The sequence below is a fragment of the Pelodiscus sinensis genome, chromosome 20, assembly GCF_049634645.1.
Source record: "Pelodiscus sinensis isolate JC-2024 chromosome 20, ASM4963464v1, whole genome shotgun sequence".
In the NCBI taxonomy this organism is placed as follows: domain Eukaryota; kingdom Metazoa; phylum Chordata; order Testudines; family Trionychidae; genus Pelodiscus; species Pelodiscus sinensis.
Genome location: NC_134730.1, coordinates 30,674,290 through 30,699,129, shown reverse-complemented (window position 1 = coordinate 30,699,129; position 24,840 = coordinate 30,674,290). Strand labels below are relative to the sequence as shown.

The 24,840-nt window shown below is 47.9% G+C and overlaps 1 protein-coding gene across 1 annotated transcript in view; it reads right to left on the bottom strand.

The window, feature by feature from the left end:
- The window catches only part of LOC106731291 (uncharacterized), a 97,968-nt gene that overhangs the window by 4,398 nt on the left and 68,730 nt on the right, over positions 1–24,840 (bottom strand). Inside the window, 4 exon segments of the mRNA XM_075904271.1 lie at positions 1,933–1,971; positions 2,521–2,647; positions 3,398–3,462; positions 9,543–9,665. Coding sequence (XP_075760386.1) covers positions 1,933–1,971; positions 2,521–2,647; positions 3,398–3,462; positions 9,543–9,665 — 354 coding nt within the window.

Here is a 24,840-nt window from a genome sequence, read left to right as displayed (position 1 = left end):
AAGTTTAATTTTCATCTTGTGCCGTGTGTTTCCTTCTTTCTGAGCTCTTTGTCCAATGCAATAACCATTCTGGCTCTGGGTTCATTTTAATGATCTCAAACTGTTGATTAAAATAAAGTTAAACACAGATCTTGTTCTGAATGTAACTTTATACTTTGTCTACTTACAGAGCTCTAGCCCTAAAGTGGTTACTTGCAAACTCTGCATAGCCATCTAGGCAGAATACTTACATTTAAAAATAAATAATGAGCAAATGCTGTGCTCATGAAAGCCGGAAGGATAACAGGGCTGGCTTTGAGCTAGCAATACAGATATGAGCTGTCTCAGCTATTTCAGCCAGAACAACCGAGTACTTGTTTTGTCCTACAAAACTCCTAGTGGTTCAATTGCCTTATTTTGAGCCAGCTGCAGCAAGGAATATCGCGGAGAGCACTAGGCTAAAAGCAAACTTGTTTTCATGTTACACTGGCAATGAAGTTGGAACCCAGATGAAAGCTGGCACACGTCCCAGTTGGCAAGTGCTTGTCTAGCAGTTAAAGGGTTATATGGTTCTGCTGACTCCCTGAGAGGAGGAGTCCTTAGCACAGCTGTTTATAAAGATAAAGGGAAGCATGTGATTGTAACCAAAGAGCCACCCAACGATACCTAAAAAGGGGTTACAGGAATATCCTGATTTTTGTAACTATATTCCGGTTCAAAAGAGAATCTTAAACAAAGCCAAGATTTTAAGAACAAACATTTCCTTCTTCACTTTCTACCCAGCAGTCAAGGCACTAGGCACATCTATGATATGCCACTCTCAGGGTTGTCTTATGATTTTTGGTGCCCTACACAGTCCAAGCATCTGCACCTTCCATCCGTGCCAGAGGTGGGGGAAGAGCTGCTCTATGGGGACAGATGCATTCAGGGCTGGGGAGCTGGCAGGGAAGCACGTGGAATGAGCTGCACAGCCATCTGGAGCTGTGGGCCAGGAGGTAGAACAGGCAGAAGGTGGGAGCGGAGTAGCTGGCTGGAGCTGTGGGCTGGACGGTGGACCAAGCTGGAGGAGGAATGGTACAGCAGGCTGGAGCTGTGGGCCAGGAGGTAAAGTAGAGGGCAATGGCCAGGAGGTGAAACAGTAGGTTTGCGGCTGGGAGTCAGAGCAGAGGGTGGGAGAATCCGGTGGTGGCCTTAGGCATATGCAGCATCAACGATTAATGAACTTCGGGCATCACTGAGACTCCGCATTTAGAGGTGCACTACACAACTGTGTATGCTACATACGCCTCAAGGACAGCCCTACCCACCTTTAGTTGTCTCTTTTCTACACTGAAAACTCCATCTTTTTAATATTTCCTCATACAGAAGCTTTTTCATACCCCTAATAATGTGTTGCCTTTTTCTGTGCCTTTTCCAACTTATTTGAGATGGGGCAGACAGATCAGCATGCAGCATTCAATACATGCGTTTATTCCATGAGTACCAACATTGTTAGCTTTTTTGATTGCTGCTGCACATTGAGCAGACAGCTATCCACACAGCTTCTCAGATCTCTTTTTCTGAGTTTTTACAGCTAATTTAGATCCCACCAATTTGTATGTATAGTTGGAATTATGTTTTCCAATGTGCATCACTTTGCATTTATCAACATGGAATTTCATCTGCCATTTTGTTAGACAGTCACCTGGTTCTGAAAGATCCTTTTTGTAACTCTTAGCAGTCTGCTTTAGAATTAAGCATCTTGAGCAGCTTCTGCAAATTTTGCCACCTCTCAGTTTACTCCTTTTTCCAGTTCATTTATGAATATCCGGAACAGCACAGATCTAATGAAAACTCCTGGGAGACAGCACCATTTACCTCTTTCCTGTCTGAAAATGGACAGGGAAGTGATCCCAGGGATACAGTGATGCCACTGCACTATAAAAGAACATGCTCGCAGATTGGAACACCAACCTTTATCTGCAGGCTCTCCAGCTGTGTACACTGTCTCAGCTGTAAATGGAATAAAAAAGGGGAGAGATTAGTGGAAGCAGCTTGGCAGAGCTGTGCTTAGGGTACAAAGGGAAGTGCATGGGGACCTTGAAAAACCAAGTCACTCATGTCAGGGCTGAGAACTGCAGGCTGCATCAGTAAGCGTGCAAAAGGTACACACTTACCAAAAGCACTGTCAGCATTCTGGTGGCATATGTGAGGGCAACAACCCACAACCAATGCTCGGAAAAGAGTGAAGGCCTGGTAACTTTTGCAATCTGTGATGTGGTCAGCATGGTGTAGGCCCAATTTCTGAGCGCAGGCCAGGTGTTAGAAGCTTCTGTTCTCTATGCCCAAGCGAAACACAAGTTTTCCCTTAGCAAAGAGATGATTTTAGACAGTGCTCTGTTCCCAGAGCACTTGGTAGCTGCGAGCGCAGGGTACTGGTGTCTCACTGTCCCACTGGGGTATTGCTGAATCATGGCAGAACAAAGCTTGTATTGTGGAGGAGATATGAACCTTAACTCTGCATTCTCCCCCTTTTAAGACCCAAAGGGAAAGGCCCATTACCCAGTGAGGTCACGTTCTCGTAGTTCTCCTGCATGACGGCTCTGTACAGGGCTCTCTGAGCGGGGTCCAGCAGAGCCCACTCTGCCCTGGTGAAATACACGGCCACCTCCTTGAAGGTCACCAGCCCCTAAAAGAGCAAAAGTCCCCCGCTCAGTGCCTGCTGCTCCACTGTTCACAGGGGAGGAAGGCTGATTACCTGGATACACACTCAGAGGAGCCCCACCCAGAGCCTACTCAGAGCATCCAGCAAGCATTAGGGTGATGAGAGATAAGAAAGAGCCCCTAGTCCTTCCAATAGATAGAAGTGGCAGGAAGTTTTCCTTGTAAGCCGAGCACTTGAGTGGCTACCCAGGAGTGATTCAAATGCTGCCAATCCGAAGAGGAGAGCACCCACAGCATGTGTTTCTGTTGGTGGTGGACATCCAAATATGCCTGGCACACACAACAAAATTTATTCCATGCATGGATGGAAAAAAAATAAAAATAAGGGGAACGTTGTGGCAGGGTCTCCTTTTTCACCACACACCTATGTGCCAGAGGCTGAATGGGAGATGGAGCCCCATTTCTAAGAATCCCATCACTCTCCCCATTGACAGCAGCTGAATTTCAGGGGAAAGGGCAATTTCTCTAAGCCCTTCTGGTGAGCGTCCCCTTATGTCATAGTGGGCTCATGCTCCAATACAGGGAGTCTGGGAACCCATGGAGGTCTATTCCTAGTCTAGCTACCTCACACTTTCCCCCCTCCCTTTCTCCACCCTGTGCACTTCCTGCAACCTCCCTGCCTCAAATCATACTCCCTCATCACTCCCACTTTCTGCAGAAGCAAAAGGGACAGTCAATATATAGAAAAATACCAGCATTTCCTCTGCATCCCTACCTGAGTCAGCTCTGCTGCAGCCATTCCCCAGTCAGGAAGGGAGAACATGGATGTGATTCCAGAACCTGTCGGAGTTAGAAGAGTTACTGAGCATAGGTTCAGAATAGGTCATAGAATACTAGAACTGGAAGGGACCTCAAGAGGTCATCAAATTCAGTCCCCTGCCCACACGGCAGGACCAAGCACCATCTAAATCATCCCTGATAGATGTCTATCCAACCTGCTCTTAAATATCTCCAGTGATGTAAATGCCGCAACCTCTCTAAGCAATTTATTCCAGTGTTTCACATCCCTGACAGTTAGGAAGTTTTTCCTAATGTCCAACCTAAACCTCCTTTGCTGCAGTTTAAGTCCATTGCTTCTTGTCCTATCATCAGAGGCCAAGGAGAACAATTTTCCCTCCTCCTCCCTGTGACACCCTTTTAGATACCTGAAAACCACCATCATGTCCCCTTTGAGTCTTCTCTTTTCTGGTATGTCTATATTACAGTGTTAATTTGAGTTATCTTAATTCAAAATAGTTAATTTGAATTAAGCTAATTCGAATTAACGTGTCTACACACAGAATGCAGCTCAAATTAGCATTTTGCTAATTCGAAATACTGCATCCACACTGACTGGACACAGAATCAGAATTAAGGCCAGCCAGAATCAGGTCAGGCAGGGCATCAGATCAGGAGTGTCTGTGTGTGGCTGCTCCCTGTGGTTAAAGGGACACCAACCTCAGCCCCCAGGGCAGACGGTTCGCAGGTGTCCCTGCTTGCTTGCCTGCCTCGATGAGGGACAGCAAAGCATTTGTGTCTCTGCGTGCTCTGGTTGCCCTCACTTGGGACACCAGAGCACTCTGCAACATGGAGCCGGAGCTGCCCCTGGGCACTCTGGTGCTTCTCTTGGACGTGTTGCTGCACTTTCTGCAGGCTGCCATCCCGGAGGTCCATCGGGGGGGCTGTCAGTATCCAGGAGGCCCAGCGGGAGAGCTTCCACCCTGAGGAGCACTAAGAGCCTCCCTGGTGTGCCCCACTGGGGGCTGGCGCCTCATTCCTCCCTCCTTCCACTTACCCCTCCCTAACCCCCTTCCTGATGTCAAATAAAAACACATTTATTGCCAAAAACAAACTCTCTTTATTGACTGAAACTGGGGTGGGAATGAGGCTGGGAGAGGGGAGGGAGAAGCCTGGGAGGAGGCAGCTGGAAGGGGGAGACAAGAGGGAGGAGAAGCTCAGGGTTGGGGGTCTTGCTGGACTAACTTGATTTTCATGCAAACCTGCTCCTGGGTTCACATGTGGCCATTGGTGGCCAGGCTGGCAGCTTTCCTGCCATAGATGGCTGCGTTCCTCTGTCTAGTACGGAGATCATGGACGTTGGGGGCATCTCCCCCAACCTGAATATGGTCCACCCTGATCTCCGCCCTGGACCAGGAAAGCGCCCGCCTTCTCTGGGCCCTGGCAGGCTCCTGGGACACAGTGGAGGGCTGGCTGCCAGTGGCGTGCTGGCTCATGTTTTGGGGCCACTGGGTCAGGGCAGTGACTGCTGGCTCTGGGCTGGCAGGCTTGGAGCTAGCACAGGCACTGTGGCCAGAGTATGCCCCTTTAAGGGCTCCAGGGCTGGGGGGAGGGAGAATAGTTTCCTGGTTTGGCCCAGAGTGGGCACCAAAGGAAACTGGGAAGGCTGGAGGCCAGCTAATTCCGACTAAATGTCTCCACAGCGCTTATTCCAAATTAGCTAATTCAAGTTTCGTAAACCTCATTCTATGAGGAGTAATGCCAAACTCGAATTAAGCACCCTGCTAGATTGTATAGCTTGTGTAGATACTATGGAAGTTAATTCGGAATAACAGCTGTTATTCTGAATTAACTTTGCAGTGTAGACATACCCTTCCAAACTAAACAATCCCAATTCCTTCAGCCTTCTCTCATATCTTGTGTTTTCTAGACCTTTAATCATTTTTGTTACTTTTCTCTGGACCTTCTCCAGTTTCTCCACATCTTTCCTGAGATGTGGCACCCAGAACTGGACACAATACTCCAAACTGTGGCCTAATCAGTGCAGAGTAGAGCAGAAGAAGGACTTCCCGTGTCTTGCTCACAACACTCCTGTGAATGCATCCCAGAATCATGTTTGCTTTTTTGGCAACAGTGCCACACTGTTGACTCATATTTAGCTTGTGTTCCACTATGACCCTTAGATCCCTTTCTGAAGTACTCCTTCCTAGATAGTCACTTCCCATTCTGTATAGGAATGCCCAGATATGTCCTGGTGGGCTTTATTAAGCCACACTGATCGAGTAAATCCACATTGCCAGGACTTGTGCAACTGAGTGACAGTTGACTAATGCTTGGTTAACGCCCCCTGGCAGTAGAGATTCTCAAACTTAAAATGTGCTTCAATAATAAGCATAGAGCAGAATCTCATAACTTCATACACATAGTCAAAATCATACAGACCTTTGACTTGACACAACTGATTCTTTGCAATTGCTACATAAGTCGCAACATTCTAACCTGGAATCACAATCTATTCTATTGTGGGATCAAGTGTCGTAAACTCAAAATCTAGTCATAAATTGAATTAGCGGTTGTCAATCTGGAAGCATCATAAGTGCCATTCGATTTAAGTCGAATGTCACAAATCTGGTCATAAATTTGAGGACTACCTGTAATTGTGCAGGACAATGGGTTTCAGTAGATCACAATCTTTCCTATCCTTCAGTGGGACAGAAATTTGTCTCATGAAGGCTCTAACTTAAGGACAACAATTTTCCCTCAGTCTTTTGAAACACATGCAGATGTATAGGAACAGCCTTGATATATTTTTTATTCTCATTTCATGAGAAATGTAAGGGAATCAAAAACAACCAAACAAATAAACAAAGCTGATAAGATATGGCCAGCAGTGTTCCCTGTAACCTGAGCACTTGGGCGGCCATAGAGGAGAGATTTAAATGCCGCCCAGTTCATGAGCAGAGTGCACACAGCTGGCAATGTGTTTCTACTGGTGGTGCTCATCCACACATATATCAGGGCACAGAACAATTTATTCCACACGTGTGGAAAAAATTAAAAGAGAACCTGAGTCTCTCCTGAGACACTGCAGCCCATATTTGATCATTTTCATTTTCTCACTGAAGCTTTCAGATGCCTCAAGGTCTGGTTATTCTGACCTTGTCTCTCCCTATTACACACTACTCAGAGTATTGTTCAGTTTTCCAAAGGAATTGCACACCTAAGATCTGGATTCACTCTGAATCCAAACCAGACAGCAAAGCAGGAGTGAAACAATCACAGGGCTCACCCTGATTTGCATTATTCCACAGCTTCAATGTGCACATCACAATTATTGATCTTAATTTGGGAAGAGCATGGGCTGTTATGAGAGGAGGGGACAAAGGAGGGAGAAGACAGAAATGGGGGGCAGGAGGAATCAAGTCAGTATCTTAGAAGTCTGTTTACTAATGAGAGAAATATGGGGAATACACAGGAAGAACTCAAAATGCGGATCAACACACACAATTATGACATATTTGGCATCTCAGAGACTTGATGGGTTAATATGCTTAACTGGAATATTGGTTTAGAAGGGCACAGCTTGTTCAGGAAGGAAAGGCAGGGGGGGAAATGTGGAGGTATTGTCTTATATATTAAAAACGTATACACATGGATTGAAGTTGAGATGGATATAGGAGACAGACTTGTTGAGAGTCTCTGGGTAAGGTTAAAAGGGGTGTCAAGAAAGCACATCAAGAAAGGGGTCTACTCCAGACCACCTAAGTAGAAAAAAGAGGTGGATGAGGCTTTTCTTAAGCAACTAACAAAATCATCCAAAATATAGGACTTGGTGGTGATGGGGGACTTCAACTACCCAGCTATCTGTTGGGAAGGTTATCCAACAAGTTCTAGTAATGAATTGGAGACTTAATTTCAGAAGGTGGAGAAAGTTACTAGAGGGAAGGCTATTCTACAGTTGACTTTGTCAAATAGGGAGGAATTGGTTGAAAATTTAAAACATCTGTGGTCCAGCAGGGCCAGGGATGTTGCTGGACCAAAGAGGCCAGAGCAACACAGGGGCTGGGGAGCCCCTCCCCTGGCCTGGAACCTCCAGCATTAACAGGGCCAGGCGTTGGCCAGAGAGCCCCAGCCCTGGAATCCCTGATGTCAGGGAAGGCTCTGCCTAGGCCAGGGAACCCCCTGCATTAGTGGGGCCACGTGGCCAAGAAGTCTCAGCCCCAGCTGGGGAACCCCCTACTGCGGCTGGGCAGTCCCAGCTAGGAATCCCGAGAAATCCCCAGTGGCAGCAGGGCCAGGGTGACCGGGCAGTCTCCGCTGGCTGAAGCGGGGCTCACAGAGACGGACCGCCAGAATCCCCAGCAGCAGCAGGACGAGGGGGCTGGGCAGCCCCAGCTGGGGAACCTCTGGTGGCAGCAGGGCCAGCAGGAAGTGAAAGATCCCGTACTCCAAAAAAATCCTCATTTTTTGAGGAGTACGGGATCTTTCAAAAAGGGTTGTTTTTTTTCCCAAAAGAACCGCAACTAGACGGTGCTTTCACTTTCGAAAAGCCCTTTTTCAAAGAAGTGCTCGGACACCATTATGCAAATGAAGCACAGGACATTTAAATCCCCGCTTCATTTGCACTTCCGATCTGCCTAATTTACATCCCTCTTTCGACAAAGGGATGTAGGTTAGACATGCCCTTAGTGAGTATCTATGAAAAGTAATGGAATATAAGAGAGATTCCAGAAGACTGGAAAAGAGTAAACATAGCATCCATCTATCTATAAAAAGGCAAATAAGGACAAACTAGGAAATTGCAAATCAGTTAGCTTAACTTCTGATACCATAAAGAAGCAAATAATTAAGCAATAAATTTCCAAAAATCTAAAATATAGTAAGGTGATAAGTAACAGCATAGATTTGTCAAAAACAAAACATGTCAAACCAACATGATAACTTTCTTTGACAGGATAACAAACCTTGTTGATAAGGGGAAAGCTGCAGATGTGGTAGATCTTGACTTTAATAAAGCTTTTGATGGTGTTTTGAATGACTTTCCCATAAACAAACTAGGGAAATGCAACGACTATAAGATGGGTACAAAACTGGTTGGATAACCATTCCCAATCATAACACAGAGTAGTTATCAATGATTCACTGTCATGCTGGAAGGACAGTGAGGTGTGATGAATGAACAGTTCTGGGTCCACTTCTCTTCAATATCTTCATCAATGATTTAGATATTGGCATATAAAGTACACTTATACAATTGCAGAAGATACCAAGCTGGGAAGGAATGCAAGTACTTTGGAGGAGAAGGTCATAATTCAAAAAGATTTGGACATACTGGAGAAATGGTGTGAGGTAAATGGGATGAAGTTCAATAAGGACGAATGCAAAGTACTTCATTTAGGAAGGAACAATCAGTTGCACGCATACAAAATGGGAAGTATTAGGAAGGTGTACCGCATATTTGGCTTGTGGTGCACTATGACCCCTAAAATAGTGCATTACAAGCTAAATAAGAGTCAATAGTGTAACACCAAAACCAAACACACAAACATCATTCTGGGTTACATTGACAGAAATGTCATGAGCAAGGTAAGAGAAGTAATTCTTCCCATCTACTCTGCACTGATTATGCCTCAACTGAAATATTGTGTCCAGTTGTGGGAACCACATCTAAGGAAAGATGTGGACAAACTGGACAAGGTCCAGAAAAGCACAACAAAAATGATTAAAGGTCTAAAAAACATGACCCATCAGAGAAGACTGAAATAATTGTTTAATCTGGAAAAGAGACGATAGAAGGGAAATAACCATTTTCAGGTGCGTAAAATATTGTTACAATGAGGAGAGAGAAATGTTATTCTTCTTAACCTCTGATAATAGGACAAGAAACAACGGGCTTAAATTGAAGCAGGGGAGGTTTAGGTTGGACAAAAGGAAAATCTTCTTAATTGTCAGGGTGGTAAAGTACTGGAATTAATTTCGTAGGGAGATTGTGGAACCTCTACCACTGGAGATTTTTAATAGTAGGTTAGACACTGTCAGAGGTGGTCTACTCTAGACGGTGCTTGCTCCTGCCGTGAGGACCTCTCGAGGTCCCTTCCGGTTCTATGAAATCTCACCAGGGACTATCAGACATAGACACGTACCTGTATCACTCTCCAGCTCCAGGAACAGAGTCTCTAAGGAAAGAAGAGAATAGGACAGATAAGAAACCAGAGTCTCACATTCATGGAGAAGTGCACATTGGTTATTCATGTAACAGCTTTCAACTATGAGATATGACACAGAGAGAGGCCAATAATGCAACCATTGCAGACAGCCCTAGCCACACTGGGATTCTCTAGGGGGAAGAGTGATCCACTGAGCTAGGGATGTAAGATGCAGCCTGGGGTCAATGACATCATGAGAATCCCTGACTACAGCCCAGGGCCACTCTAGCCAAAAACACCTCCACTCCCAGATTTCCATTCACTTCTGAATCCCAGCAGCACCTCCAACAGCTGGGCGCTTGTCAGATAGAAATTGCTGAGTGTCTGCTCCAGCTCCGCAAACCCCAGCTCCTGAAACATCCCATCCCTCCCTGTTGTTGAAAGGAAGGGGGTAAGAAATGGGCCTGATCCCCAGCCTGAGCCAGCAGCCCCCACAACACCAGCAAACGTGAATCTAAGTTTGGCTCCACAGATGGTAATCGTTATGGTGAGTCACCTGCCTGCCATGGGCCCAGAGCGATAGGACATGGGGAAACAGGGAGCAGCACTACTTCCATGCTGGGATATTCCAATCACAAGGGCACTAGGATCACGTACAAAAGGAAGAGACAGAAACCAGACTGAGCACATCCCTCATGCTGGGTATGGACAAACACAGAATCTAGGACTTCAGCAGAATGAATGTGGGCCCTTAAACACCAAAAACCCTGAGCCCTTCTGTGACCGTGCCCCCTTCCTCGGTCTGGTCCGGGGTACGATCAACCGTTTTCCAAGTCAGTTGATTTGTCTTTGCGCGTCGAATCCTACTATATCCGCCTCTCCCTCGGGTGGGGGAAAGAAAGGGGGCCCGGGCCCGCCCTCACTCAGGGGCCCCAGCCCAGGGCACTAAGGACAGAGACTGCACTCGAGTCTCTGTCCGGCTAAACGCACCAGCCCACGGGCTACTTCGCCGCCCTGCCCTGGGCTACTTCCTTCCTCCCACACCCCGTCTTCGGGGTATCGGTACTCACAACGTCGTATCCTCCTGGAGAGACTGTTGTGAGTGCGTCTGGGTCTCTTCCCTCATCGGGGAGCCTTCGCGCTCTCCTCCTCTCTCCCTGTGACCGGTGGCTGGCAAGCTTTTGAAGTTCCCGCCGACCTGGGAGGGGTCTATGCGTCCCGCCCCCCTGACATCCGACACAGCGCGTCATCCTCCCTCATCTCGCCGGCGGGGCTGAGTCTAACTCAGCTGTGCCGCGGTGCTAATCAGCTGAGCCGCGGCGCAAGAGCAACCGGCGCACCGCCGGTATATGCTCCACTGCCCCTCTGCGAGGGCGCTGTCCCGGGTGTCGGGTGCGGGGTCTCGGCACCCCGTCACACCTTCAGTTAAAGTAGTAACCTTGGGGTGTCACATTCATTTGGTGAAATGGGGCATATTCCACTGTCTAAATTATGGTCAGCTGCTCAGGTCATCAATTTAAGACTGTGTCCCCCACCTCCATTCTCAGCAGAACACACACTGCTTGCAGTGGGACAGCCATGCACACAGAGCAAGGGGAGATGCTACTCTTTCTAAGGGAGTAAAATGTTCGGTCCATTACTGTCACCATCAAAATCACTGCTTGGGAAAATGGCCCCATCCCATACACACCCTAATGCCCCTTGCAGTTTCTTCCCTTCCTTTACCATCCTCATTTCTTTATGTTTCTCTTGCTTCCCTGTCTTTGCATTGCTCTTCTGCCCTCCCTGCAGCAATCCGCCATTCTTCCCCCTCCAAGGCTTCACTCCCACCCTCTCCCCATTCCACCTGACCATTCTGCCTCAAAGCATCATCATTTCAGCTGGCATGCCAACGGAACTAATAGAGGCCAAGGCATTCACACATCTCTCTGTTTCAAGCTATTTGCAGATTCCAAAAACACTTCTCCATGCCCATTTGGGAAGGTTTCTTTGTAACCAGCAGAGCTAGAAACCTACTTTTAAAACCATGCGAACCAAGAGCCTGCACACTCTGAACATGTGATGCAGCCACATAAGCATGTCAGACAGGCCGGATCCAGCCCATGGTCCATATGCCTGATAGCCCTGATGAGACCTCAGCTGTCAGAGAATACCAGGCCTGCCCCTTGCTGAGGCAGCCACTAGGGGAGACAGGGTCACAGGCTCCAAGCCGGCATGTCACGTGGCAGAGACAGCTCTGCATTCAGCGCAGTTACCAGACCTAACACACACTAGGGATAAGAATATAAGAACAGCCAAAATGGGTCAGACCAATGGTCTATCTAGCCCAGTATCCTGTCTGCTGACAGTGGCCAATACCAGATGCCCCAGAGTGAGGGAACACAACAGGTAATGCTCAAATGATCCCTCCTCTGTCATCCATTTACAGAAAAATGAAGGCTAGGGACACCATTCTTACCCATCCTGGCTAATAACCATTGATGGACCTAACCTCCATGAATCTATCTAGTTCTTTTTGAACCCTCTTAAAGTCCTAGCCTTCACATCGTCTAGCAAGAAGTTCAAGAGGATGACTGTGCTGAGTGAAGAAAAACTTCCTTTGGTTTGTTTTAAACCTGCTGCCTATTCATTTCATTTGGTGACCCCTAGTTCTTATATTGTGGGAATAAGTAAATAACTTTGACTTATTCACTTTTTCCACGCCAGTCATGAGTTTATAGACCTCTATCATATCCCCCTAGTCTCCTCTTTTCTAAGCTGAAAAGTCCAAGTCTTTTTAATCTCTCTTCATATGGCAGCCGTTCCAAACCCCTAATCATTTTTGTTGCCCTTTTCCAAAATGAGGTGACCACATCCATATGCAGTATTCAAGATGTGGGCGCACCATGGTTTTAAATAGGGGTAATAGGATATTTTCTGTCTTATTCTCTATCCCTTTTTTTCAATGATTCCTAACATTCTATCTGCTTTTCTGACTGCTGCTCTACACAGAGAATGATCCACAATGACACCAAGATCTCTCCTGAGAAGTTGTAGCTCAATTAGTCCCCATCATTTTGTATGTACAGTTGGGATTTTTTTTCGAATTTGCCTTACCTTACATTTACCAGCATTAAATTTCATTTGCCGTTTTGTTGTCCAGTCACCTAGTTTGGCAAGATCTTTTTGAAGCTCTTCACAGTCTGCTTTGGTCTTAACTATTTTGAGCAGTTTGGTATCATCTGCAAATTTTGTCACCTCACTGTTTACCCCTTTCTCTAGATCATTTATAAATAAGTTGAATAGGACTGGTCTCAGGACAGACCGTTGGGGGACTCCCCTAGTTACCTCTCTCTACTCGGAAAACTGACCATTTATTTCTACCGCGTGTTTCCTTTCTTTTAACCAGTTATCAATCTATGAAAGGACCTTCTCTCTTATACCATGACAACTTACTTTACTGCAGAGCCTTTGGGGAGGGACCTTGTCAAAGGCTTTCCGGAAATCTAAGTATACTTTATCCACTGGATCCACCTTGTCCACATTTGTTGACCCTCTAAAAGAACTCTAGTAGATAAGTAAGGCATGATTTCCCTTTACAGAAACCAGGCTGACTTTCCCCCAACAAATTATGTTCATCTGTATGTCTGACAATTTTATTCTTTACTATAGTTTCAACTAATTTGCCCAGTACTGATGTTAGACTTATCGATCTGTAATTGCCAGGATCACCTCTAGAGCCCTTTTTAAATATTGGTGTCACATTAGCTATCTTCCAGTCATTAGGTACAGAAGCTGATTTAAAGAATTGGTTACAAACCATAGTTAATAGTTCCACAATTTCCCATTTTAGTTCTTTCAGAATTCTTGAGTGAATACCATCTGGTCCCAGTGACTTGTTACTGTTAAGTTTATCAATTTGTTCCAAAACCTTCTCTAATGACACCTCAATCTGGGACATTTCCTCAGATTTGTCACCTAAAAAGAAAGGCTCAGGTTTGGGAATCTCCCCAGTATCCTCAACTGTGAAGACTGAAGCAAAGAATTCATTTCATTTCTCTGCAATGACCTTATCTTTGAGTGCTCCTTTGGCATCTCGATCATCCAGGGGTCCCACTGGTTGTTTAGCAGGCTTCCTGCTTCTGATGTACTTAAAAAACATTTTGCTATTACTTTTTGTGTTTTTGGCTAACTGTTTTTCAAACTCCTTTTTGGCTTTTATTATATTACACTTAATTTGACAAAGTTTATGCTCCTTTCTATTTTCCTCACTAAGATCGGACTTCCACTTTTAAAAGATGTCTTTTTATCTCTCACTGCTTCTTTTACTTGCTTGTTAAGCCATGGTGGTACTTTTTTGGTTCTCTTACTGTATTTTTTAATTTGGAAGTTGGGCCTCTATTATGGTGTCTTTGAAAAGTTTCCATGCAGCCTGCAGGGATTTTACTTTTGTCATTGTACCTTTTAATTTCTGTTTAACTAACCTCCTCGTTTTTGTGTAGTTCCCTTTTCTGAGATTAAATGCTACAGTGTTGGGCTGCTGAGGCGTGTTTCCTACCACAGGGATGTTACATTTTATAATATTATGGTCACTATTTCCAAGTGGTCCAGTCATATTTACCTCTTGAACCAGATCCTCTGCTCCACTTAGGACTAAATCAAGAATAGCCTTTCCCCTTATGGATTCTAGAACCAGCTGCTCCAAGAAGCAGTCATTTAAGGTATCAAGAAATTTTATCTCTGCATCCTGTCCTCAGGCGACGTGTACCCAGTCAATATGGGGATAGTTGAAATCCCCCACTATTATCAAGTATTTTAGATTGGTAGCTTCTCTAATCTCTCTTAGCATTTCATGGTCACTATCACTCTCCTGATCAGATGGTCGATAATATATCCCTACTGCTATATTCTTATTATTAGAGCCCAGAATTGCTTTCCATAGAGATTCTATGGAACATTTTGGCTCATTTAAGATTTTTGCTTCATGGCACCTTGAGCTGATTCCTGGGCCACTTCCCTGCCTCATTGCTGGGGCTCCAGCTGCAGCACCAAACTGCACAGCTTTGAGCCAGGCTACGTGCGCAGGAACTGCTGGCCTACGGGGATGGGGGAGCGGTAAAAGGCACAACAGAGCATGCCTGCTCCGTCTGCCACAGCAGCAGCGCCATACCGGAGCGTGCGTGGGCAGAGGCGTAGCAAGAGGGCAGGGGAATTGCCCCTGGGTGCCATGCTAGGGGAGCACCAGGCTGGGGTGGGAGCAGAGCACACAACCCCACACATTGCGGTGAGTCAGGAGCATCTGGTGGGCCATGTGCTCCCTGTGCAAACTGCAATCAAGCATCCTAGGCAGGCGGGCTGGGTGGCAGGAGCAGCCTCTTCCAAGGTAGGGTGTCCCCTACCTTCAGTGCCTGGTTCTGTGGGAGGGGATTTGGTTGGGGGCAGGTCTGGGGGTGCATTGGGTTTGAGGGGGGGAGGCTGAGGCTGAGGCGAGACTGGAGCACATAGGCTCATGCATCATGGAGAGCTGGGAGCTGGCAGGCCACGTGCTCCCTGTGCAAACTGCAATCCTAGGCAGCCAGGCTGGGCGGCAAGAGTGGCCATTTCCACGGTAGGGTGTCCCGTACCTCCGATGCCTGGGTCTGGGGGAGGAGTGGGTGCATTGGGATAAAGTGGTAGGCTGAGGTGCCTAGTTCTGGGGTAAGAGAGGGGTTATTTCAGTACTTGCAGTTTGTTTGATTTGTTAAAATTGTGAAGCCAATACAAAAAACTAATCAATGTAATGGTCTTCTGTTGATATGTGTTTTAGTAGTTAAATTGCTGTCACTGCTCATTAAACATGCTGTCATATTGGTGGAAATTGGGTAAATATTGAATTTTATTAATATCAGCAGAACTGACTTAAATGGGGCCTGTGTTGTGTAGTCTTGCCTTAATCTTTGTATTCATGCCTGTCAGTACGAAAGAAGCTATTTGCATATATTTACATAAATACTTGCATATATTTGCAGCCATGCTTAAGTTGCGGCCCACAGCACGTGCTGTGGGTATCATTTGTGGGCCCCGGGGCTTTCAAAGTTGAGTAGCCCTGTGTTAGACTCTTTTTCATTTGACACTGTCTCATCTGATCTGACCCATACTTCCACCCTGTCCTCCTGACTGGAACATAGAGCATCTCTATTAATAGACCCTCCCCTAAGAGATGTCTCTGTCCAATCCATGTGCTCCTCTGCACCTGTCAGCTTTCCCCAAGCCCTTAGTTTAAAAACTGCTCACCACCTTTTTAATGTTAAGTGCCAGCAGTCTGGTTCAATTTTGGTTTAGGTGGAGCCCATCTCCCTTTATCCCTAAAGTTTCCCCAGCTCCTAATAAATCTAAACCCTTCCTCTCTACACCATTGTCTCATCCACGCATTAAGACGCTGAAGCTCTGCCTGCCTGCCCACCTGGCCTTGCACTGGAACTGGAAGCTACCATAGAGGTCCTGGATTTCAATCTCTTTCCTAGAAACCTAAATTTGGCCTCTAGAACCTCTCTCCTACCCTTCCCTATGTCATTGGTACCTACATGTACCAAGACCACCAGTTCCTCCCCAGCACTACACATAAGTCTAGATGTCTCAAGAGATATGCAACCTTGGTGCCAGGCAGGCAAGTCACCATACAGTGCTCCCAATCATCATGTCATGATCATGAGAAATGGCCAGCAGCCTGGGGACTAAGGGGTTAACTATACCTAACCCAGGTAGAGTTGGCCAATAGGAATTTCAAACTGGGACAATGGAATTTTTGGTTTTTCTCTCCTTTGTCCCTAGGCAGTTTCTCTCTAGCTATTGAGGGAGACAGACAGATTATCTCCCTCCAAAAACAGACTCTTCTGTAAGTAGGGCAAAGTTTAGATAAATCCATTAGGTTTTATTGTTTTATGGTTTTGCAAATGGGATCTGATGTCTCTGCATTTAAAATGGGTTTTTCTCTTTTTTGCAACTAAGTTTGGGCCCATGGTGGAATTCCGCATGAGTATATTACTTTGTGACTTTACCATCTAGTCATTATGCTTGCAACAGGAATATTGTGGTGATAATAAAAGTTCTCTCTCTTTTCTTTTGATTAACCTAGTATTGCTTAATTTTTGTGTCCTGGTTTCTACTTTAGGGGTCAGATTTCCCAAGAGATCTCTTCCCTGATTTTCTTATCATTACTTGGGTGGTGGCAGCGAAGTTTTTATCCCCAAAATCTAGACTGTTAAGATTTTCGGGGGAAAGTTTTTTACCAAAGCCTGGAAAGATAAGATTTTGAGGTACTTTTGCAGGCCACCACTTCTACATTTATCATCCTAGAGTGGGGAAGGAGCCATGACACATCACAAACCCAGTTTCTAATGATTACTAACACCTGCCTTTCCTTATTACTGGAGTTTCCTCCCCCGGAGACGTATCTTCAGTGTGAGAGGATAAGAACATAACATAAGAACATAAGAACGGCCGTACTGGGTCATACCAAAGGTCCATCTAGCCCAGTAGCCTGTCTGCCGACAGTGGCCAGTGCCAGGTGCCCCAGAGATGGTGGACCGAAGACAATGATCAAGTGATTTGACAAACAGAGGCCAGAGACACCATTTCTATCCCCTGGCTAATAGCCTTTTATGGATCTAACCTTCATGAAATTATCTAGCTCCTCTTTAAACTCTGTTATAGTCCTAGCCTTCACAGCCTCCTCTGGCAAGGAGTTCCACAGGTTGACTACACACTGTGTGAAGAAGAACTTTCTTTTATTAGTTTTAAAACTGCTCCCCATTAACTTCATTTGGTGTCCTCTAGTTCCTCTATTATGGGAACTAATAAATAACTTTTCTTTATTCGCCCTCTCCACACCACTCATGATTTTATAGACCTCTATCATATCCCCCCTCAGTCTCCTCTTTTCTAAACTGAAAAGTCCCAGTCGCTTTAACCTCTCTTCATATGGGACCTGTTCCAAACCCCTAATCATTTTAGTTGCCCTCTTCTGAACTCTTTCCAAGGCCAAAATATCTTTTTTGAGGTGAGGAGACCACATCTGTACACAGTAGTCAAGATGTGAGCGTACCATAGTTCATCATAACATCTTCTGGATGGAGGGTCCCAATTATTTCCCTCTGCTCCAGATGACTGTTCTCCTTCCCTGAGCCTTTCATTCTCCCTAACACCACAAAGGCTGTCGTTCTGCAGTGTCCTGGAAAGCCTCATCTATGTACCTCTCGGCCTCCCTTGGCTCTCCAATTCAGCCACCCTGGCCTCCAAAGCCAGTATGCGGTCTCTGAGGTCCAGGAGTTCCTTACACTGAATGCACACATACACCACCTATCCATAGGGCAGGTAATCACACATGCTACATTGGGTGCAATAAACAGGACAGCCCCCACTCTGCTGCTGGGCTTCTGCCTACACTCTCTCCTATAGCTAAATAGGTTATTGATAGAGTTTTTATTTAAATCAGGTATCAGAGGGGTAGCCGTGTTAGTCTGAATCTGCAAAAGCGGCGAGGAGTCCTGTGGCACCTTATAGACTAACTGAAGTGTAGGAGCATAAGCTTTCGTGGGCAAAGACCCACTTCGTCAGATGCATCTGACGAAGTGGGTCTTTGCCCACGAAAGCTTATGCTCCTACACTTCAGTTAGTCTATAAGGTGCCACAGGACTCCTCGCTGCTATTTAAATCAGGTAGTTTTGGTTTTAGATTAGTTTAAAAGTTTTAAAGAATGGCAAATGTACCTCACCCCCTTCCAACTCCCCCTCTATACTCTCTGTTCACAAAGCTCCCTGGTCGCTTACTCACAGCTTTATAAAACCCTGGCCTTCCTGATAGCCCTGCCCCCAGCTAAGGCTTGACCAATGAACAGAGGGTTCTAGATTTCAAATCTCTGTTAAGAAGCTCACAGCATCCAACTGCCAGCCACAGCACATGGTCCTTCACAGTTTCTTTCAGGCAACCAGCAAGTAACCCTCAAACACAAACACATACACTACAGATAGCCACTTACCTCAAGGGTCCCGTAAATCACTCCTCCTCCACCTTGAGAACTCCCTCACAAAACTCTGTTAGCTGCCCCTGTTCGCAAAGATGTAAAAATATAGTCAATTAACTGATAACCAAAAGCTTTTAGCTTAATGCTATGGACTATACTAGGCATATCAAACTGGCGTTTGTCGGGCCACATGCGACCCACTGGTACATTTTTATAAAGGAATAAAGTGCAGCTCAGAGCACGTGGCCAATTGCAGATCACAGCCAGCTGGGCCACTCTGCGCCGCAGCGACTGCTCATGGCGAGGGCTGTTCTGTGTACAGCACCAGCACATACTCACGGCCGGCCGGACTGCTCTGCGCTAGGTGCTCTGCACACGTGCTCACAGCCAGCCGGGCTGCTCTGTGCCCAGCAAGTGCTCACAGCCAGCTGGGCTGCTCTGCGCTGGCTGCTGTACTCAAGCCACCCCAGTGTGCTTGAGGAATAAATGTGTGGCGGCAGCAATGGCAACTCCAGGACCCAGGTAACAGGTATGGGCGAAGGGGAGGGGGGCTGGGAGTGCCTGGCTAAGGGGGAGGAAGGAGGTATTAGGTTGGGGGGTCCTGGCTCTGGTGGAGGGGAGAGGCATTAGGTTGGGGGAGGCTGGGAGTTCCTGGTTCTGGGGGAGGAAGGTGGCATTGGGTTGGGAGGGCCAGAGCGGAGGGGAATTGGGTTAGAATGGGGATATGGGAGTGCCAGGCTCTGGGGAGAGGAGGGTGTTATTTTGTTAATATTTTGTTTTTTATTTATTCATTCCCAAATAAAATTACAAAATGTATATTAATTTTATATCAATGTGTCCATTTTTTTGCAACTGCATGAATAATTATGTGTTTATGCAAAATCTCTAACTTACAAAGTATCTAAAATTTTCACAGAAGTGTGTTCCATTTGATTAACCAGTCTATGCTTGTTTTTATTTCAGCAAAACAAGTTGTGTATCATAAAAAAATTAAAAAGTACCTTAAATTTATATTTAAATTAAAAATTATTTTATATGAGCAAATAACAATTTTACACATCAAATTATTGTATTATTGTAAAACAAGACCTGAAAAAACATTATAAAATATACCTAAAACATAATCTATAATAATAAATAATTAACACTTTCTGATAAAGTACGTTTTCTTTCGTGGCCCTGAAAGCTATCAGTTTTCGTTTGTGAGGCCCTCAGCAGGCTTCGCATTTGACATGCCTGGACTACAGACATTTCCCCTCTCCTTGCCAGTACATTTTTTAGCAGGCTGGCCAGCAGCCAGGCTCAGTCCTGGCTTGCGATGAGTCCGGGACCAACCACTGCTGCAGCTCTGCATTTACAGTGTATTAGGAGCCAGGTGAGTAGACAATGCGGCTCAGTTCCGGCTCATGCTGGGTCCAGGACCCACTCCCTTTTCAGCTCTGCATTTCAAGAGTATTAAGAGCTGGGTAGACAGGCAGCCCAGCTCAGTTCTGGATCACACCGGGTTTGGGAGCTCAGACCCCCACCTAGACAGGGACTGCTGTCATTCCGCACTGCTGCCTCTTTCTCAGAAGCAACCCAGGGCGACAGGCAGCCAGTCCACGAGGGGAGCTGGTTTTTAAACTGGCTCCCCTCGTGGGCCAGCTCCCACCTGGCACCCCATGCTGCTGCCTCTGGTAAAGTGGCTGCCAGCCCCAACCCCAGGGACTATAAAATGGTCAACTAACTGATACAATTTATTGAGGTTACTCAACTATTCAATTCACCAATATTTAACATCGCTAACACACAAAAGGGAGAGTGAAACAGAACCCAGGACTTACCTGCCCAAGCGCTACCAGCACCTTAGAGAGGGAGAAACAGAAGAGGGAGTCAGAGGCTTGGCCCAGCCGGGGGAACATCCTACCCTGCAGAAGAGTCACCATTGGAGCCTCTGGTACTTTGGGAATTTCAGACACTGGGGTTTGTGTTCCCAGAGCAGCTGCCATCTCCCTGGCCCCACCAGAAGGGATAGCTGCTCATCCTACCTCAGCCAGCCCTGCACCGAGGAGCCCACATGGGAAAATGGGTTCTCTGCAGTAAGAGTCAAATTCCCTTCAGAACTGAAAGGTCCACAAGCTGACTGACCCCAGTAAACCAGGGTGAACGGGGCCTTACGCCTGGCTCAGGGCCTCCGCATGCAGCAGGAGACTTTGCCCTCCAAGTGCAAATTAGGAATGTTAAAAATTCTGTAATAGGGTAACCGTGTAACCACTGAAAATCTCACCACCTCCCTGACAGCAGATGGGTGCACAACTGCTACACACTAAGGGCATCCTGTGACCCATGCGGCTGGCCCCTGCCCTCTTCCTGAGTCCAGTGGGGCCGGTCCCCTGGCTGAGACTGGCAGGCGGGGCCCTGCATTCACCATCTCGTTTAGGGCACTCTAGGCCCAGGCTGTCCTGGGGGGCAGAATGCTCCTCGCTTTGTCGCTGACCCTGGCTTTGGCTGCTTCTCTCTGCCCAGGGCACCCAGGGGGTAAGGCAGTGCGCGCCAGAAGCGGCAGGGAGGGGTTACACGCTGCTGCAATCAACCTCCCTGGTGCCGCGCTGCAGAGCCCAGCCTGCCCTCAGGCCCCCTGCAGGCATTCCCCGGGTCTGGCTGCAGCTCAGCGCGGGTGAAAGGGGCAGCAGGTTTCCGGAGAAAGCCCTGAACTCCCTGGGCTAATGACAGGGTGCAGCCCAGCCCGTCGCCTATTTCCAAACAGCGCCTGGCCCCTCCCGCCCCCCAGCTTCAGACACCCCACAATTGCCCGGCTACACCCCCAAGTGCCAGAGCGGAGCATGCGGCCGCCCCGACCCTCACCCCAGCCGGGCTCCGGCCCCGCAGCTCCCGCCCCCCTCCGGCGTGCAGTGCCTCTCCGGCCGCGGGGAGCCGGGCAGGAGCGTGTCCGCACCCCCCGGGCCACCGACCTGCGCCGCGGGCTGCTCCGCCCAGCGCACAAAGGGCGGCGGGGCGGGGAGGGGCAGGAAGGGGCGGCTGCTCCTGGCCTGGCCCGGGGGGCGGGCCCGTGACAGGCGGGGGGATGCGCTTGCAGAGAGGGGGCGAGACCACGGCGGGATAACTGAGCACAAAAGGCCCGAGAGACCCTTGCAGTGAGACTTTCGGTGGAAGAGGAGCCGCCCCCTCCCACACACGTGCCAAAGGCCCGCCCCGCTCCCCGGGGCGCTGCTCCTAAAGCACCAGGCTTCCCTCTTCCCAGCGCTTCCCGCCTAAAGGGCTGTTCTGCGTGTTTCACAGGATCCTCCTTACAGAGGATGTCTGCTTAGAGCAGGGGGGTCCAAACTTTTTTCAAAGAGGGCCAGATTTGAAGAAGTGAACATGCATGAGGGCCGTCCCCGCACTCTCAGCCCCAAGGAGGAGGGCCCGCGGGGTCGGAGGCGGGCGGAGAGCGCAGGGCACGCCGGCCCGGGGGCAGGGCGAACCCGCAGCCGAGCGGGGGAGCGGGGCTGCGGACGTGCCCTACAGGGCAGGCTCTAGGACCGCGGAGGCCATGGGCGGCGGTGGCGCGGCCGGAAGCGGTGCGCTGGGCGCGCCAGTTCAAAAGAGCGCCGGGGAGCCAGGAGAGGGGGAGGAAGCGGGGGCCGTATTAAATCGGAACACGGGCCGCAATTGGCCCGCGGGCCGGACTTTGGACATGCCTGGCTTAGAGCCTCCTAGCTGTTCTGATGCAACCCCCTGACCAAGTGTTTTCCTGCTTTTAAACCATTTACTTGTTTGAAAAATGTGATTTGTAGTTCTCTTAGCACTTCATTTACCTTACCTATCCTTGTACCAATGGGCACAACGTTAATAGCCAACAGTCCTGAAAATATTCCTAGTTGCTAGCAATCACACCTCAGGGTTTCTGACACCATTCCGTTTTGTGATCTTGGATTCCATTCTGTTCTTTTTTCACATTTTTACACTCTCGGTTATCTGTGGGTACTCTGTTAATCAGCTGGGTGGTGTTTGGATCTCTCCTGCATGGCTACACAAGCGCACACTGTACAGGGAACCCTGGTGGCTACCCCAGCCACCTACAGGCAGTCCCCGACTTACGCGGATCCGCACTTACGAACGGGGCTTTCTCGCCCCGGAGGTCGAGGTGGCGGATTGTTACCTGCGAGCTCCGGGGCGAGAAAGCCCCTTTCGTAAGCTGCTCTGGTGCCCCTGGTCTGCTGGAGACTGTCTCCAGCAGACCAGGGGCACCGGGTGGGTTCCCGCGCTTCTGAGGCTTTGCTAGAGCAAAGCCTCAGAGGCGCGGCACCCCGCTGCCGCTGCAGCTCTGCGCCCGTGTCCCTGGTCTGCTGGGGGGGGGGGGGGGCGCAGCTAGTGTGCCCCCCCCCCAGCAGACCAGGCTTTTGTTTTGGACCCTGGGGCAGAGCAGATGGGGCGCTGCCGATTGGTCCTGCAGCGCCGCTCTGGGCACGACTGGACCAACCTGGCAGCACCCCAGCTGCTCTGCCCCAGGTCCTGATTCAGCCGCTGCTGGTCAGTTTCAGCAGTGGCTGAATCAGGACGCCTGGGGCAGAGCAGCTGGGGTGCTGCTGGGTTGGTCCAGTAGCGCCGAGGAGCGGTGCTACTGGAGCAACCCAGCAGCACCCCAGTTGCTCTGCCCCAGGCGTCCCCAAGTCAGCCGCTGCTGAAACTGACCAGCGCTGACTACAGGAAGCCCAAGGCAGAGTTGCTCTGCCCCAGGCTTCCTGGAATCAGCCGCTGATCAGTTTCAGCAGCAGCTGACTTGGGGAAGCTTGGGGTTCTTAAGTTGAATCTGTATGTAAGTCAGAACTGGCGGTCAGTTTCAGCAGCGGCTGAATCTGGACGCCAGTTCCGACTTACATACAGATTCAACTTAAGAACAAACCTACAGTCCCTATCTTGTACGTAACCCGGGGACTGCCTGTACTACAATAACTGAGGCCCTGCATAACCTGAGCCTTGGAGGGCATGTGACCAGCTGACACCTTTTTCCCCTGCGAAAGAGCACAAAGGTTTGAGGCCTGGCTGTTGGGGACTGGAACTAGGATATGGGAGGGGTCAGTCTTAGCTGGCTGGGGAAGTAGGGGAAGAGCCAGGGCCCTGATGTATTGACTGCTCCTAGTTCCTGTGCTGACCAGTCTGTTCTATGCTGTGTCCCTATCAAGTAATAAACCTCTGTTGTACCTGTTGGCCGAGAGTCACAGCTGGGTGCCAATGGGGCTGCAGGCCTAGCGCCTACTCCACACCTCACGACCTGCTGGCTGACAGTCAAATCTCACTGCCCCACACTTTGGTGACAAAACTTATGGGGAAAAAACAAAATAAAATGAGGCCTTGTCTACACTAGCAAGTTTTGTCACCAAAAAAACCCTTCTGGTGACAAAACCCAGGCCAGAGAGCATTCACAACACAACAAAAGTCATGACAAACACCTAATTTTGACGACAAAAACCTTACAGCTCCGTGAGTGACTTTTGTCTCTGGATCTTCCTTTACTATTGACAATCACGCAGTAAGTAATACAGCACATTTTTTGTTGAGTTTATTGAACTCTGGGATGTTTCCCACAATGCCCTATTAGCCATTGTGGCCAGTGCTTTGAATTCACGGCTCTGATGATGAAGCAATGTCTAACAGTGAATGCTAGTGGAAACGGGGTAGGTTTAGATGATAAAACAAAAGAAGAATAAGTTAAAAATTACTTAGAAAAGTTAGATGTCTGCAAGTCACCAGGGTCTGATGAAATGCATCCTAGAATACTGAAGGAGCTGACAAAGGAGGTATCTGAGCCATTAGCTATCACCTTTGAAAAGTCATGGAAGTTAGGAGAGATTCCAGAACACTGGAAAAGGGCAAATATACTGCCCATCTATAACAAGGAAAGTAAGAACCACCCAGGAAACCACAAGACTAGTCAGTTTCAATTCTGTGCCAAGAAAGATAATGGAGCAGGTAATTTAGGAATTAATATGCAAACATCTGGAAGATAAGTTGATAGGTAACAGCCAGCATGGATTTGTAAAGAACAAATCATATCTAACCAATCTGATAGCTTTTTTTGCTAGGATAACAAACCTTGTGGATAAGGAACAAGTGGTAGACGTGGTATACCTAGACTTTAGTAAGGCATTTGACATGGTCTCGCATTATATTCTTATCAGTAAACTAGGAAAATACATTCTAGATGGGGCTACTATAAGGTGGGTGAATAACTGGCTAGATAACCATTCTCAGAGAGCACTTATCAACAGTTCACAGTCATGCTAGAAGGGCATAACATGTGGGATCTTCCTGGGGACTGCCAAGAAGCAGGCT